This window comes from Dendronephthya gigantea, unplaced genomic scaffold (genome assembly GCF_004324835.1).
Source record: "Dendronephthya gigantea isolate DGI-Jeju-01 unplaced genomic scaffold, DenGig_1.0 000125F, whole genome shotgun sequence".
NCBI classification, from domain to species: Eukaryota; Metazoa; Cnidaria; class Anthozoa; order Malacalcyonacea; family Nephtheidae; genus Dendronephthya; species Dendronephthya gigantea.
In genome coordinates this window covers 182,401-198,362 of record NW_021163135.1, presented here as the reverse complement: position 1 = coordinate 198,362, position 15,962 = coordinate 182,401, and the positions used below count along the sequence as shown (strand labels likewise).

Here is a 15,962-nt window from a genome sequence, read left to right as displayed (position 1 = left end):
ACTGGTAACTAACAAACGTTTGCAAGCAGCAAGCGTGCGATTGACTAAATCAAAATTTTGGTCGCGTCAGCATAACTGATATTTTGAATTATATACGGAAAAATTCACTCGACGTAAAATTAATTAAAATGTAAAGTAAATTATGCTTTCAGATAGAAAAACTTTAATTCAAATAGATGGTGAAAAATCTACGATTTTGAAGCATTTCTAAAGTGTTTTTGCGCAGGTAAATAGGTAGATTTTGTATATTAGAGCATGCAAGTATTTCGTAAGTTTGACTTGTAGATTTATCAACAAACATAGGACACCTCTTTGAATTTATTCGTCAATTTCGTTAAAATGATTTTGATTAGGAAAGCATTTATTTTTAAAGGTGAATCTGTTTAAAAAGGAATTAAAATTTCGCTAAAAATTGTAGTATTTAAAACTATTCGTAGTACAATTAATGAATTACGTTATAGTTGAATGTGATAGCTGGAGAGTCGACTTTCTAATTGTACTTGATATAGAATTTTAAATATATATAGAAATACGACTTCGATCATTCAGCAGAAACGAGTATTATAGAATTTCACTAATGGAAATATAGGCCTTCAGGCGAGGGGATTTTGCAGATTTTGCATGCATGTATTTCTAGTACTAAATGTTAATCTAAACTTAGTTACTTCTGTTCACGAATCCAAGCCTTTTACAATCAAATCTTTTACGGTTAGCATTTATCAGGTTGTTCCTTAGGTTATAGCATTAACTTCAGACTGCAGACAATAATATTTTGTCCTTGAACTAGACCATGTGCTTACGTGAATCATATGCGACTATATAGATGCGTCATCTCTGGTAAGCTATAAACTACTAAACATATTTAATTATTCTAGTACTCTTAAAGCAACTAAAAAGTAGTGTCTTTTCACTTTAAACCTTAACATAACTCAACGAAACAGTCAGCTCCAGCAAGATATCCTTTTCAAATTTCAATAGTAATTATCGTATTACAGTTATAGAGATCAGTTAAGAGAGGTAATGCCAACTTCCGGGAAGCAGTTCCGGGAAAACCCTCTATTTCCAGGTATACGATTGTGGTCAGTTTCGATTTGACATCTATTGATACATGAGTTTGATCACTCATGGAGGAGCTTTAAATTATTAAAATAGCAAGCAGAGGAATCAGGAATATCATTCAAATGTAGACAATATACGTTTAAAGTTTCGAAGGCGGCTTGCTCGTATTAAAAGTGATATGGAGGAAGTTCCTAGTGGCGCTGAGCAACAAGGCGAGGATATTTCTGTATCGAGCGGCGGTAAACAAACATGTCAAGGCTCATCTTCAAAAGATTCGTTATCCTCGAATTCTATACCCGACAATCTTGATTACGAAACAGAGGTGAACAGAAATGGTAGGTATTTCGTTGCTAGTATGCAATAGCGCGAACAACTTTTACCAGTGTATGTAATTACTCAAAGGTGAGCATCAGAACATGCATTGCGTGTTGTGATAATAGATAAAATAATAATATAATTCTAGATATCCTCTGATGGGAATTGTTAGTTTATATTTTTGATGTAGTTTTAAACCGATCTTCTCCCATATCGTCACATCATTGAACATATTTTGCTGAGCGAACGCACAGATCATCATGAGCTCTCTATTTTAGTTGGACTACGTTGTTTCGTTTTCATTATTAATATTGTCTTGCTGAAACAACTTGCTGTAATCAAGATAGTTTTGAATTGGGCTATTTAATATTTCATGAAATGAGGTGGTGTAATTTGTCAAGGCTAGTTTTATTTTAAATTCAATGAACTTATCCAAGTCTTTACATTTAGTTGGCCATTGAAGCACGGACTGCTGGACAGGGGTCTAAAAGCGACAGTTTTTTGAACAAAAATTATATGATTTAATTCTGAGTTTGGTCTAAAATTGCCATTATGTTCTGTCCTGACCCCCCCCCCCTGCGCAATGCAGCCTGCCACTTTTGAACAGGCTCCGCTGTTCCAGTGAACAGGATCCGGGAAAGGGGTTGATTTCTTCTTTTCAAAAGGGCATTTCAATTTTAGAAGTTTCGCCCTAAAAATGTCACACTCCAATTTTTCAGTGGATAATACAAAAGTAATTTTCTAAAAATTATCTAAAGTTTATAAATAACATTAGCCAATCTGTGTTATATCCTGCATACTTGGCTTGTTTGAAGCCTGTTTAAGCTAAACAATGTACAACTAGTCAAGAATCATGTTTAAATTACGTCTACTTTACTTCGGGTTTGCATACCAGTCCATGTAAGATAACATAAGTGTTCAAAGTTCGTTAACATTGCAGCTAGAGAGGATATGTTGTGTATATGGCACCACCATGGTTGCATGCATGGCTTTGCATGCAACTTAAATGCAACTTAACCAACATGACACGTAATGTTTGACCAATGTAACACATAATGTTTGACCAATGTAACACGTAATGTTTGACCAATGTAACACATAATGTTTGACCAATGTAACACATAATGTTTGACCAATGTAACACATAATGTTTGACCAATGTAACACATAATGTTTGACCAATGTAACACATAATGTTTGACCAATGTAACACATAATGTTTGACCAATGTAACACATAATGTTTGACCAATGTAACACGTAATGTTTGACCAATGTAACACATAATGTTTGACCAATGTAACACATAATTACAGGGGCAGACTTACAGTAACTCAGAATAATTTAGCCTAGTTTCAAATTCAAAATGCCTTAATTAATAACAATTAACGCAACCGTAATTTTGTATTATTTGTACCAACTAAAGTCTTTATTCTTCAATAATTAAAGCAATTATTCAATTCAGTATATATACTTCCATCTCCTTCATCCTGGGCCACATGCAGTATTAATTTGGTGCTATAATCCTATATATTTAATAATGCAGTTACTTGTGGTTAGTTCAAAGTTCTGATTCGCTAGAAAATGCAATTGACATGCTGCGAATATATTAATCATGGGCAAATGAGTGCCACTGCTTTATAAAATTGGTCAAAAGGATAATGTATATAATGTGGCTAAAAAATCTCTCCCCTTAAATATTATATACCAGGCTTGGTTGTGCCTAACATATGCAGTGTATAAAAAAAATGAACTTCAGCAAGTTAGCTGTTTTGCATGACATATTGCCTTATTGGGTTTAACGATTAATTATTTTTACACTACAACTACAAGTGTCGAGAATGTTTGCCCCCAAAACTACGTAGTCCTCAACAAGTCCCAGGTTAACAATAATAAAGATATTTAATAAAGTTCAATCGCATGTCTCACAATAATCACACACACCCTTTCACCATCGTGGTCACAGTCGCACTAACACGTTTGATTGGATTCAAATAACTAACCTAATTTCCCCACAATTAACCGCTACTCAAATTACTTAATTAATGTCTGTCAGTCTCCAACACACTTCTCCATATAGCTCCGTAAGGCGATATATGTTCAATTGAGACTTCGTTCCAATGTTCCCTAAATGCTATAAAATTAATTTTCTAGTGATATTTCTATGCATATATCTGAATGTTTTAACGTTAGCTCAAATGTCAAGTTCATTACTATCATCTTCTGCTGTGGTCTGTATCCGTAGCCTTGCAGCGACCGCCGCGTCTCTGGTGGCTCTAGGTTGGAAGGTTGGGGCATTTGGGTTGGGTTTCCGGAAATTGGTGTCGTCACAGGACAGCTCGAGGGGGTACAACTGCTGCACAGCACGTTCCAACTCGCCATTAGCTGTTCTCAACTTGGCTCCCCGCACGACGCCGTCTTTGCCTTTAATAATCTCTGTGACTATCCCCAGTTTCCAGGTGTTCCGATTCTTGTTTTCATCGTGCACGATGACTGCTGTCCCTTTCCTCGGACATGTCGCTTGTTTCCCTGCTTGAGACCAACGGCGCCACATAGCTCGTTTGCACATTTTTAAAAATTTTGCTCGCTTCCGAAGATCCGTTTCTTCCAACTTCTTCGCTTTTAGCTCGGGTACTTGACTCACTGGGTTGATGTTCAACATGGAATTGGGCGTCAAGGCTGGAAGTTCCACGTCATCCTCTAGGTAGGTCAGAGGGCGGTTGTTGAGCGCTACCTCGACGTCTAGGACGACATCCTCCAATTCCGCGAACGTGAGGATACCGTTGCCGATAACTTTGTGGAAGGCACGTTTGAACAACCCGATGAGCCGTTCAAATTGCCCTCCCCACCAGGGTGCTCGAAACGCTTTTACTCAAGAGTTTACGAATAACAGTTAAATTGCTGACGTTTTCATTGAAATACAAACCCTCCGTCATAGCCAATTAGAACGTTGTTGATTACCAGTCGTTACTCGCTCATGCGCATAACTGGCAAAACGGTTGAACGTCTACCGTCCATGACATAGAATTTGGACAACTTTGGATTCCGCTATGTTCTCCCGGGTTCCGGGTGTGATTCCTAATCTCCGGGCGGAATTAGTACCCTCGCACAGCACGGTGCTCCGCACCGGCTCGAGGATTATCAAAATCTCTATGATGTGTATTTCATTTGTGATAACTATTTTTGGAATGAATAATCATAACACACAACTCAATAAATCAAGGTGCCAAAACCAGAATTAGCACCCGCACTTTAAGTACTCACTCTTTTCAAAGCACTTCTAGCATTTACATAGCCTAGGTCAACTTTCTGAGTCATGAAAAAAAAAGTGTCTATTGGTCCAAAACTATGCAACTACTGACAAAAACAACTTGCCACCATTTGGTTAATATGTTATGCTGAGATATATAAAATAATTCATTTCAGTTCCTGTCACATTAGTTACAATTTCTTCCTTTACTCTTAGATCACAATAGAAAACTCCTATGTCCGACCTGCAACACTGAGATTGATCCCAACGTACATAAATTTTGCTACGAGTGTGGCAAGAACGTCCAAGAAATGGTTTTTAATGCAAAGGAACAGAGAGGTACTGTAATAACTGTGTATGCAAGATCCTCTAAAGGTCGATCGTTTGGAGCTAGAAACATATGTATATTTGTTTGAAAGCCAATCATGTAAATATTTTGGTTTTTAACGCCTGTATACATTGCTTACATTTTTAATATTTGCCTGCATAACGTCCAAAGTTTTGAAGCAGCTGATTAAAATGCTCTCCCACTGAGAGTCTGTTTCTTCTTGTCAAACGTCATCATAATAATTGTAGTCACATTAGGGGTGCACTGGATACGGACTGGAAATCTGAAATATATCCGACCGGATTATCCAGCCAGATACCAGATATTTCATCTTTCCAAACATGTATGAAAGTATTATTTATTTCTGACATATTAAATGCTTTAGCCTAACTGGCTTCGTACAACCGGTCTTTTCCTTTCGAAATACCCTGGATTTTTGTTAAATTGCAGTATACCATGTGTATGCATACATGAGAAGGGGCTAGGATTTAGGGGTTTTATATTAAAACGAGACGAAATCAAATCGCGCATCGGAAAATTAGATTTTGAGCTGTGCACCACAACTCTTGGAAGACAAAACTGTGACGTAGATAAATACGGTCACATACACTTTTCAAATACTAGTATATTTCGCGCCAAAACACATTTGCGACGATAAAAGATAATAATAATAAAAAATAATAAAAAACCGAAGCGAATTTTCAACTCCGTCGCTGACGCCGGAGTAAAAATTACTGTTTGTACTGAGTATCAAAAACAAAATACTTCCGTTTGATTGATAATATTTTTTTGGTGCATTACAATTATATTCTGTTCAAAGCGAATAGCATATTAAACGTGCATGTCTAAATTATGCAAAAAACCGGTAAGCTATAGCAAAAAATTATCAAGCATTGTTCGCGTTAAGGAAATAATTGGACATTATTCCGACTTTATTAATAGAATATCGTGAGAATTTGTAATGGTTTTGCATGTTAACTGTTGTACCGAACCCGTGCCGGTACTCTAATATTCACACTATTTTGAATAATATTTAAAAAAACAAAACGACAAAACAATACACAAATTCTCGCTCTCTCTCTAAAACGTTCGTACTACGTTTCTCACATTCTCGCGTTGTTCAAACCCGCGCACGGGCCCGAATGACACAGTCACCCAGTTCAAACTTTTTCGCTCACACTCCCCTCTAAAATTTAATGTTTTATATTTTATATTCAACATGCAAACAATGTCAAAAATGTCACATAATAAGTTTAAGTCCTATGTACGTCAATCTTCTTCATCGATCATCAATCGTCGTATTCTCTGTTCTGTCCTTTCGCTGCTCGTCTTTTGCTTTTTTGCTCTTCATTCGCAGGGTTCTCATCCGCTTCGGTCTGGTTTACCTCCAGCACTTCAGGTTGCTTAAGTTCCAGCGAGCAAATAAGTGGAAGCGGTCTCTGAATAGTATGTCCCTTCGTCAGAATCTTTACTTCTCTCACCACGTTATCTTTCCCAGCTTGATGAGCTGCACCACCTTTCCTCTTCTCCATTCCGCCCGATTATTTTCTTCGCCAAGCACCAAGACGATTTTCCCGACTTCCGGACAAGCATTACCTCCCTTGTTGACCCGATGGTGTTCCATCAAACTGTGCATGTATTCTGTTTTCCATCTTTGCCACGCATGTTGTCGTCTCTGCTTTACACGTTTATTCAACTTCAAAACTTCATCATCATCATCGGCGTCTTACTCGTCAATGGTGTAAACATTTTGTCCCCACAAAATTGTGTTTGGAGTGAGTACTTGTTCTTCTTCTTGCTCACGTTCCACCTAATAAGCGGCCTGTTGTTCACATTCTTTTCTACATCAATAACAATGCTTCCAGTTAATCAAAATTAATAACAAGGTCAATCATCCTAACACCTTGTCTAATGTTTTCTTTATATCTTTAAGTAAACGTTCATACATCGCACCCCACTAAGGGGTTTTTGTGAGACTGAACTTCAACTAATTTGCTGTCGCGCCAAGTAATCTTGAAGCCGTTCTCCTTTGCGTATCTTTCTAATCCAGGTTGTTAATCCAGGTTGCTGTTGCTTGGCCATCGTGTTCGCAACACCAAAGTGATTGATCTCGTTGTGTGTATGCGTAATTAATTTATCCGCGAAATCTCCCCCTTCCAAGTAAATTGGCTGATATACAGGAATTCGGCCTTTGCATTTGAGCACAACCTCCCAACCTGGCGCCTTTAACTCTACACTCATGTCCATTTGAGCCTTTTTTACCTATCGCGCCTTTGATTCTTCGAGCTCTTTTGTCGTCAATGGGCCTCTCGTCACGTTTGTTCATCGTATTTTTGGTCTGGCGTTAGTGCTGAATCGCAATACGCATGCCGTGACACGGAGGGTTTTCCAGTAGTAGTCAGAAGGCAACCAGTCCCTTTCGTTAAGAGCTTTCTGAGAAACGTCTTCTATCAAAGGCTTCTGTTTTTCTACGACACTTTTCGTTCTCTCGGGCTTCGGTTGCTTTGGCCACTTGTCAGGCTCAAGGCCACTTGTCAATATCTTCAGACGGGGAATATTTCCAAACAATGCCTACTTCAACTGTAATTTCCGCGATTTCTCGCGTCCGATTTCATACAATTCTGGACTTTAATGTAAGAAGCCCCTTGACTCAATAGCTGCGTTAGTCACTGCAGAGCACGCCGTGTTTCCGTACCCTTCTCGTTGTAGATCGAAGTGGTGTTGTAGCGTGGCGCCGAGCATGAACGGACTTGCCTCAACGCCGAAAGGTATGCGGGTAAATCTTAAATGTGCCTCGATACCATTGATGTTAAATAGGAACCGGAACGCATCTCGGTCGTCGTTCTTCAAGCCAACCTGCAAGAATTCTTTCTGCAAGTCTGCAAGCAGTAGATGGGTTGACATTCTGGCTCGGATTAATATGTCCGATTAATATGTGCAATGGGGCACCAGTGTGCATGCATTCGTTGACACTATTTGCAAGAGTGTTGGGGTCGGGCACTGGCATCGAATACCGTTCTCAGTTTCGTCATAGAGGATTCTCTTTAACCACGGGCTTGTGCGGCCAGGGCGGTAGCTAGACCGCTTAATTGGGGCGGGGGGGTATATTCATATATTCATAATTATCTACCGCAGGAACAATAGCGTACAAAAGAAATCAGTCGGGCATAAGATGAATTTATGAATATACACCCCCCCCCCCCTTCAATTAAGCTTCTAGCTACGGCCATGTGTGCAGCATGTAGAACACGCGTTCGCTGAGAGACTTTCTTCGGTCTTTTCGATAATTCCATCTTTCAATTGCTCGTTTACAATCTTTTCGTACTCCTCTTTTAGTTGTTCATTCCGATTCAATTTCCTGCTGACATTGTTAAGTCTTTTTCTGCTGGGCTCCATAAGACAGATACTTTGTATCTTCCATACTCTTACCTAACGATGTTTTCTTAAAACTCTGCATATACCCTCGACTGATCCTGCTCCCCTCGGTCGCACTCGCTCGTTCGTCAACTGCGTTGATTGTTGCTTCAAACACGAGCATCGACGTCGTCTTTGATCCATTGACCGTCAGGACGTTTCTTCTCTCATGGCGTTGTGGTGATAGCTTCAACTGGAGTGCTGCTTCTTTGGAGATAAGATTCTTTCCCGAACCCGTGTCTAGATACGCCCAAAACGTCTTCCCTTTAATCTTTAGGGGAACTATGGACTTCTCCTCTGAGGATGGGGAATATCCATTTAACATTGCGTTGTGATTACCTCTATCTCCGTTTTCTGGTGGTTTATCACAAAGGCTGGTGTGATGTTTCCCCTTGCATTTGTAGCATCCTGTACTACGACATTTACTTTTGCAATGACCAGCTCGGTTACAATTGAAAGAAAGGCGTTTCTCAAGGAAAAACTGTCTACGCTTCGTTACTGAGTCGTATGACGTGCATTGAACCCCCCAGTGCTGTCCCTCACAGTAGATGCAAACCGGGCTTTTGCCTTTGCTATTGGAATCTCCCCCCTTCCGTGTATACCAATTTCGCTCCCTTTTCCTTGGGTTATCGTGCTCCTTATTGGTAATTTCTTCAGTTTTATTACGTTTCAATCACCCCTGTATTGCAACTAATAGCTTTTTCATTTCCCAGTCCTCCCAATTGTAAACCATGCGCACCAAATCAGGCTTGAGCTGGGGGAGCTTGTTAAGGGTAGAGACCACTAAACCTTTCAACATGGTTTCTTCATCCAATGTTACAGGTGCATCACAGTTTTTGCAAAGAGTTTCATAAAATTCACATATGACATACCTTCTCGTAATTTCTCCCTTTGACTGCTTTAAGCTTGATAATTTCTTCCTCATGGGCTGCAGTAACCAACTTGTTGTGGCCATACTGCACCTTCATCCGTTCCCACGCCATTTTGTAGCCTTCGGGTTCCGGCTTCAAGTTGGAAAGTCTATCTTTAATCTTTGGATTGACGAGCTCCAACAGGTATCCAAATTTCTTTGCATCTTAGATAGATTTGCTGTCAACCTGCGATACGAACATGTTCTCAAACCTTATCCAGTCTGCCAAAGTTCCCTTAACGGGCGTTATATTCTGTCCCGGAAGTTTAGATTTACTTGTTTTGGCCTCTTTCTCTGAAACTTTTTTCCGCCCCTGCGGGTTCTGCCTTCCCACAGTTCTTTCTCCTGTTGCTGTATCAGTCGGCGCAGTAACTCTTCTTTCTCCATTTTTCTTATAGCCTTTTCCTCCTCCAATTTTAAACTCTTCATTTTTAAGCCGCATTAATTAACTATAAAGGAGACTTAATTAGCATATTTGAAACTGTGAGCGAACAGACATATCACATAACACGCTCACACGTGTGTAGAGGGATGATAATAAAAGAAGGGGCACTCGAAGTCAGATATTATAGAAGTGTAGATCAATGGTGTATTGTTGATATAATAAAAGTAAAGGTAAATCAGTTATGATTTTTGGCACTTCACTCGATGCAGGTAAATTTTTCTCCTCCTGAGTGGCTTTCACTAGCACTGCGGTACTGACGTCTATTTGTTGTTCTTCGTTCCCCCATGTTGAATTTTAACTCCTATGAAATTATCGTCAATTTCTCGCTTTCAACTCTATCCGTATTTCTTTGTTCGATCCTGGTCACGGCACCATAATGTACCGAACTCGTGCCGGTATACTAATATTCACTTGAATGATATTCACTTTGAATAATATTTAATAAAACAAAACCACAAACAATACACAAATTCTCGCTCTCTCTCTCTCTCTCTAAAACGTTCGTACCACTTTTCTCACATTCCTGCGTTGTTTGACCAGTTCAAACCAGTGAACTCTATACAACTGGAACGATAACTCCTGACAAATATCCCTATGTTAGCTTGAACTTAAAATAGTTTTCTGAAGTTTCAAAACTTAAACTACAATGGAAATATTTAAAAACAACAAAAACAATTGCCAACCGGCAAAAAACCGGGAAATTTTCAAATATTTTTAAGATATTTCCCTTTACGCTAACGTCTCGAAATTTAATTTTACACTAAAGATAACTTTTAAATTGCTCTAATTTCATATACGGCTCAACATTTGGCGTCAAGTATCTCAGCTCTTAACTCGTAAAAAGTAAAAAGCACTGGTTTCAATTCCCGCCCTGAGTTATCGTTCCAGTTGTATTTACTTTATTGGTTCAAACTGTTTCGCTCACTGTTAATAGGGCGTTGGTTGAGCAAAGCTAATTTTTAAAAATATTTTTATTCAGCGTATTTTGCATATTTTAGAGACATTCCGAAATAATGTAACGGTTTTGAAAAGTAATCAAGATCTGAGTTTATCTGTCTTTTAACTAATAAAATAGGTTTCATTTTGATGGCATTACTCATTAAGAAGCTATTTTGAATCACATTATTTTTTTCAGGACACCCAGTCCAGTATATATTATTCATGTACTACTTCATTAATGCTGTGAAATGTTTTAGATATCATCCCTTCTAAAAGTCCTGTATCAGAATCTGGTGAAGCAGGGCAGGCAGTCGACCGTGATATTGTAATCTCTAGTGATATTGCTGAGGTAAAACAAGTTCTTGTCGAAGTAATCGAGACGGATCAGGCTGAAACAATGTCACAACAGCTCACTGCGCAGTCAGTAAATGTTTTACCAGGTGAAAATTTTAAAAGTCCTGTATCAGAATCTGGTGAAGCAGGGCAGGCAGTCGACCGTGATATTGTAATCTCTAGTGATATTGCTGAGGTAAAACAAGTTCTTGTCGAAGTAACCGAGACGGGTCAGGCTGAAACAATGTCACAACAGCTCACTGCGCAGTCAGTAAATGTTTTACCAGGTGAAAATTTTGGTGAGAAAGGTACAACTTCACCAAGTGCCTCTTTAAAGCTTGTGGTTGTTAACGCATGCGAAATCCCAGAAATAAAAAAAAACGTGGTAAAAGACCAGGCGGTTGCAAAAACGTTAGTAGAAAGTGCGAAACACTCATCCGCCTTTTCAGAGGCTGTTGACCATCAACATCCCGAGAGTGTAGTTGCACAAAGCTCTGCGGAAAACGACAATACCGGTCCATTGAACGAACAAAAGAAACAAATATTGCAAAGTGAAGAGCTTCCTTTGGAGAATGATTTGAGGGACACTGGTAACCAGCAGGGATCCCAGCGTGCTGACGAAAAAACAGAATTCAAAAACAATTTCGACAAACGTGAAGATATTCCCTCGACTGAAGTGGTTAAACAACATATGCAAGAACATAGCCAGCAAACAAAGCGGCCAGGCAATGATTCTAAAATCCCTGATGAAAGCGATAAGAAAGGAGATGGATCAAAGATGACAGCGTGTGAGCCCAACAACATAATTGAAACAATAATAGAACCAGGTAAAAATTCAAATGAAAATAGCAGAAATTTTCAGGGAACAGATATTAACCAAAGACAAGAAGATAACAAAGGTAGCGAGTCCGGAGATGAGAGAAAACCCACCGCATCCAATACCAATGAGGGAGTCGAAAAAATAAAGACAAAACAAGTAGACAACAGTTTTAAGGTACGTTTTCCAAACATGAAAATAAAAAGAAGCTTGTACTAATGGGAAAATCCGTATAGTACATGTCATGATAACTGCAAAAGTCAAATAATAACTTTAACCATTTCCAGTTTTTCAGACGCTATAATTTCGATTTTCCGTACGTCTATTCCTGCACAAATAAAAAATTGCGGTTCTCCCAATCTTGTTCAGCTGAACTCGCGTTCCCCCTGGGTCTGAGATAAGCGAAGTCAGAAATTATTCTGATTGATCGTTGGCGCCGTATAGCATGTTGTAATGCAATACATGCAGAAATTTGCTTTTTTCAATTAATATGGTGGCTAAGTAAATTAGCTTGTAGGTGCACCACGTAAGTATTTAATACTGCGAAGCTTTAATACTCCGTGAACCCGGGCTGCATCAGTGCAATAACCTGACTACACATCTACACGTCACTTATTTTTTTTATGGAATTGAACAGCTGTAATCGTTTTCTAGTACTAGGGAGAATTACAAAAATCGATCATCCAGTATAGCAGTAAGTATAGCAGTTCTACAGACTATTAACAAAAACAACTTAACTATCTAACAGTGGCGTAACCAGCCTGACGATTTTGCCCCGCTTTGTAAGTTTCGAGTTATTATAATTGTTCATGTCTTTAGAAATCTATTGTTTTCACAGTCAGTGAACACCAAAATATTAGCATAGCGGGACAAATCGACAGGCGCCAACGGCAGATACACTACTGCCAGCTGATCTGAAATTATGACGTCACGTGACGTCATGACAATATTGAGTTATCATGTGTCCACTGGCCAGGAAAAAAATTTCAGCGGTTTTGCAAAGGTTTAAAGGCGCGAGAATGGCGCGAAATTCAATTTCTTACTAATACGAGTTGTGCATTTATGATCTACTAAAAAATTAAAACATTTCCGAGTTTCTGTAAAATTCTGTTAGATGTCTGAAAAAAAAGGTTTTCTTGCGAAGGTTGCTCGAACTGTTACTCCAAACAAGCAAATTTATGTCGACACCAGAAAAAGAATCCTGAACATAAAAGTGTCAAAACAACTAAACCATGCAACGCAAAAGAGACATGTAAAGTGTTTTTCGAAAACTGCAACCAGTATCATCGTCGTGGCCGCATAAAAGAACTTCTAAAGTCAGTTGTCAGACGAGGAGTTGCAGACAACCGTTCTTCCAATTGTTGCTAAGGTTATTCCCACTTTGAAGTTTCTGATATGTCGCTGTTCAAGGAGATATAATGTTGACAAAGAGGGTGTATTCACTAAAATTATACAAAAAGAGTTGCAAGATTTGTACAACCAGGCTTTGGAACAATATCCTGTAGTTTCGCTTGTAAGAAAACCCACAATAATTTCGCAAACACATATACTTGTCCCAAGCAAAACCAAAGGTTACTCTTGGTTTATAGATGACTGGAATTGCAGCAGTTTTGACAACGCCAAGTTTATTGGACTTATAAAACTGAAGCCAGTATTAGCAGCAGAGTGTATCGTAAAATCAGACGTTGGTAAACAAGTCATGATGCAAAAAATTCAGGCTGAATACAAAGAAGCTTTTATAGAGATGAATGTTGGCCTCCTTTCTAGCCTGCCTATCAGTCAAAAACAATACCAGGATATTGTAAGGAATCACTGGGGTAAAAAACTTTTTAACCAAATCGGATTAAACCCTTTCCTACCAAAAGCAACTGTTATTCATCAACTAAATGAAACAAAGGAAATCCTGAAAAAAGAAATAGGCCTCAACTTCATTTGCAACAATGGGATTGTTGCAGCCTATACAGATGTAGCCAAACACCTGCAATTTCTGCTCAAGCAACCAGGGGTACAGGATGCACTTCAATTTCCAAACAACAAAATGATCATTTATGACTATATGGATGAATACTGCTTCATGGGGTGGTCAGCCTTTTATACAGGAGAAACCAGTATTCAAATCAAGATTGTTGAACCTCATAATCTGCTGAGTTTGGTTATAAAGGCTGGTATGTTTACTTTTTACAAATTTATATGAGCAGGTTATATAATTTGCAAATTTTAGCACAAAACCTCTCTGCCATAATTTTAAGTAATTTTTCATAAAACAGCTGGGTTGAGAAATTATGACCCCCCCCCTAAATTCATCATAAATCTTCCTGGTTAAATTATGAATGCTAAGTAAATAAAAAGACTTTGTTGTGTATAGGTTTGTGGCTAGGGTCAGACAGCTACGAGATTGCTTCAGTGTGTGCTAAGAAAGTTTATGAACAGTTAAGTTCATTGAAAACCATTTTACACCCAATTACTGGTAAGAAACTTGAAGTTGTTCGCCGTACTGTGGCTGATGGAAAGACACGGAGATCAAGTTGTGGATCATCATCAGCCTGTTCTGCATACCCAATTCCCGAAGCACCAGAACATGTACAGCAACTTGGTGACATGTCATTGTTATTTGAAGAACCTGTATGGACAGTTGAAGAAACAAATAAGTACCAGGAATTGTTCCAGTTTGGCTCCAGGACAAAAAAGACACGCCATCTAACAGAAGGCAGTTTGCCAAAGAACACTTTGGCAATAATGGGAAAAAAACTTAACTGGGACAGATTTGAGATATTTCTACCCACCTGTGATGCACAGGGCTATTAGAGCAGCTGAAACAATTGGACGGAGGATTGGTGTAATAGCAGAACAAAGATATAAAAAGAAAAAAGAATGGTATGAACAGCTGGCAAAGGTTGCAAAGAAATCATCCTGTCAAGAGCAAAAATTAGCATTCAGTGAAGATGGAGTAATGGCATTCTTTAAAGCTTGCCCCTCATTATTGCAAGAATCCAAATTTGATGGCCTTACATTGGATATACTGGTAACTTTCAGTGATGGCCTAAGATCAGTCTTTGAAATGTTACTTAATACCCCTGTTGGACTGACTGGCAAGGAATTTGATTTACAAGGAAGAATCCTTCTTGGGTTTCAGTATATTCAAATATTTGGAACTAAGACTGTAACTGCTACAATAAAACAGATCACAGCTTACACTGGTTTTTACATTGAGCAAGCAGGGCAAGATGGTGAAGGATGTCCAAGGATATCTTGCATGTTATCTTTTTTTTCATGGAGCCTGGCAACATAACCATAACCAATTCGGATGAAAACAAAACCACGAAAATCAGTCTAGTTTATCATCAGATTGCCGGAGCCAAAATCAACGAAGCGACAGACACAATAGCCTTTTCCTATCATGGAGCTGCAACGGTGAAAGAAAAATTGAACAGCGGAAATGTGTGGAGCACCAAACCTGCCAGGAGTAAAGCAACCGATATTCAGCCATTATCCCTTCACTTGATCGAGGGGAAGTACAACTTGGAGATTCTTAGGACTGCATCAGCGAACACACATCTTGCAAAGGCTTTAGAAAATGGAATTTCTAACCTAAATAGTTATACCAATTCTTCACCCCACCTGGTCGAAGACCCAGCTGCAATGTACCCCATATTGGTCGATCCAACGCTAGTGCGTGCCGTACAACTTGCAGACCTCGAGCTTCTGGAACAGGTCAAACAGAATGATCAGGACGTTAAATGGATACTAAAACAGTTTCATGGTTTGCATCAAATGTTTAATGATCTCTTACGTTCACGATATTGTACAAAACGCGAAGAATGAGAAATATATTTCAAAAATCATATAAACAAAGCGTAATGATTTAATTCAAAGCCAAACCTGTATGGTGCATGGATGGATACACATCTTTAGCTAAGGAAATTATATGCGGAGTTCCTCAAGGATCTATTTTGAGACCCCTTATGTTCTTACTTTATATAAATGATCTCCCAGAGTGTCTGAAAAATACAACTCCTGGCATGTACGCTGATGACACTGAAATATATGCATCTTCCTTGAGCTTCTCGGAGTTAATAGCAAGACTTAACCAGGATTTAGAAAATATTGTCCTTTGGCTCTCTCACAATAAATTACAGTTACATACAAAAAAGAC

The 15,962-nt window shown here is 38.8% G+C and overlaps 1 protein-coding gene across 1 annotated transcript in view; it reads left to right on the top strand.

Annotated features, from left to right (window-relative positions):
• The first annotated feature begins 1,105 nt into the window (after window positions 1–1,105).
• The window catches only part of LOC114535796 (E3 ubiquitin-protein ligase rnf213-alpha-like), a 114,999-nt gene continuing 100,142 nt past the window's right edge, over window positions 1,106–15,962 (top strand). The window contains exons 1-3 of the mRNA XM_028557122.1: window positions 1,106–1,394; window positions 4,840–4,962; window positions 10,917–11,986. Coding sequence (XP_028412923.1) covers window positions 1,238–1,394; window positions 4,840–4,962; window positions 10,917–11,986 — 1,350 coding nt within the window. The 5' untranslated portion in view covers window positions 1,106–1,237. The remainder of the gene's footprint in view (window positions 1,395–4,839; window positions 4,963–10,916; window positions 11,987–15,962) is intronic.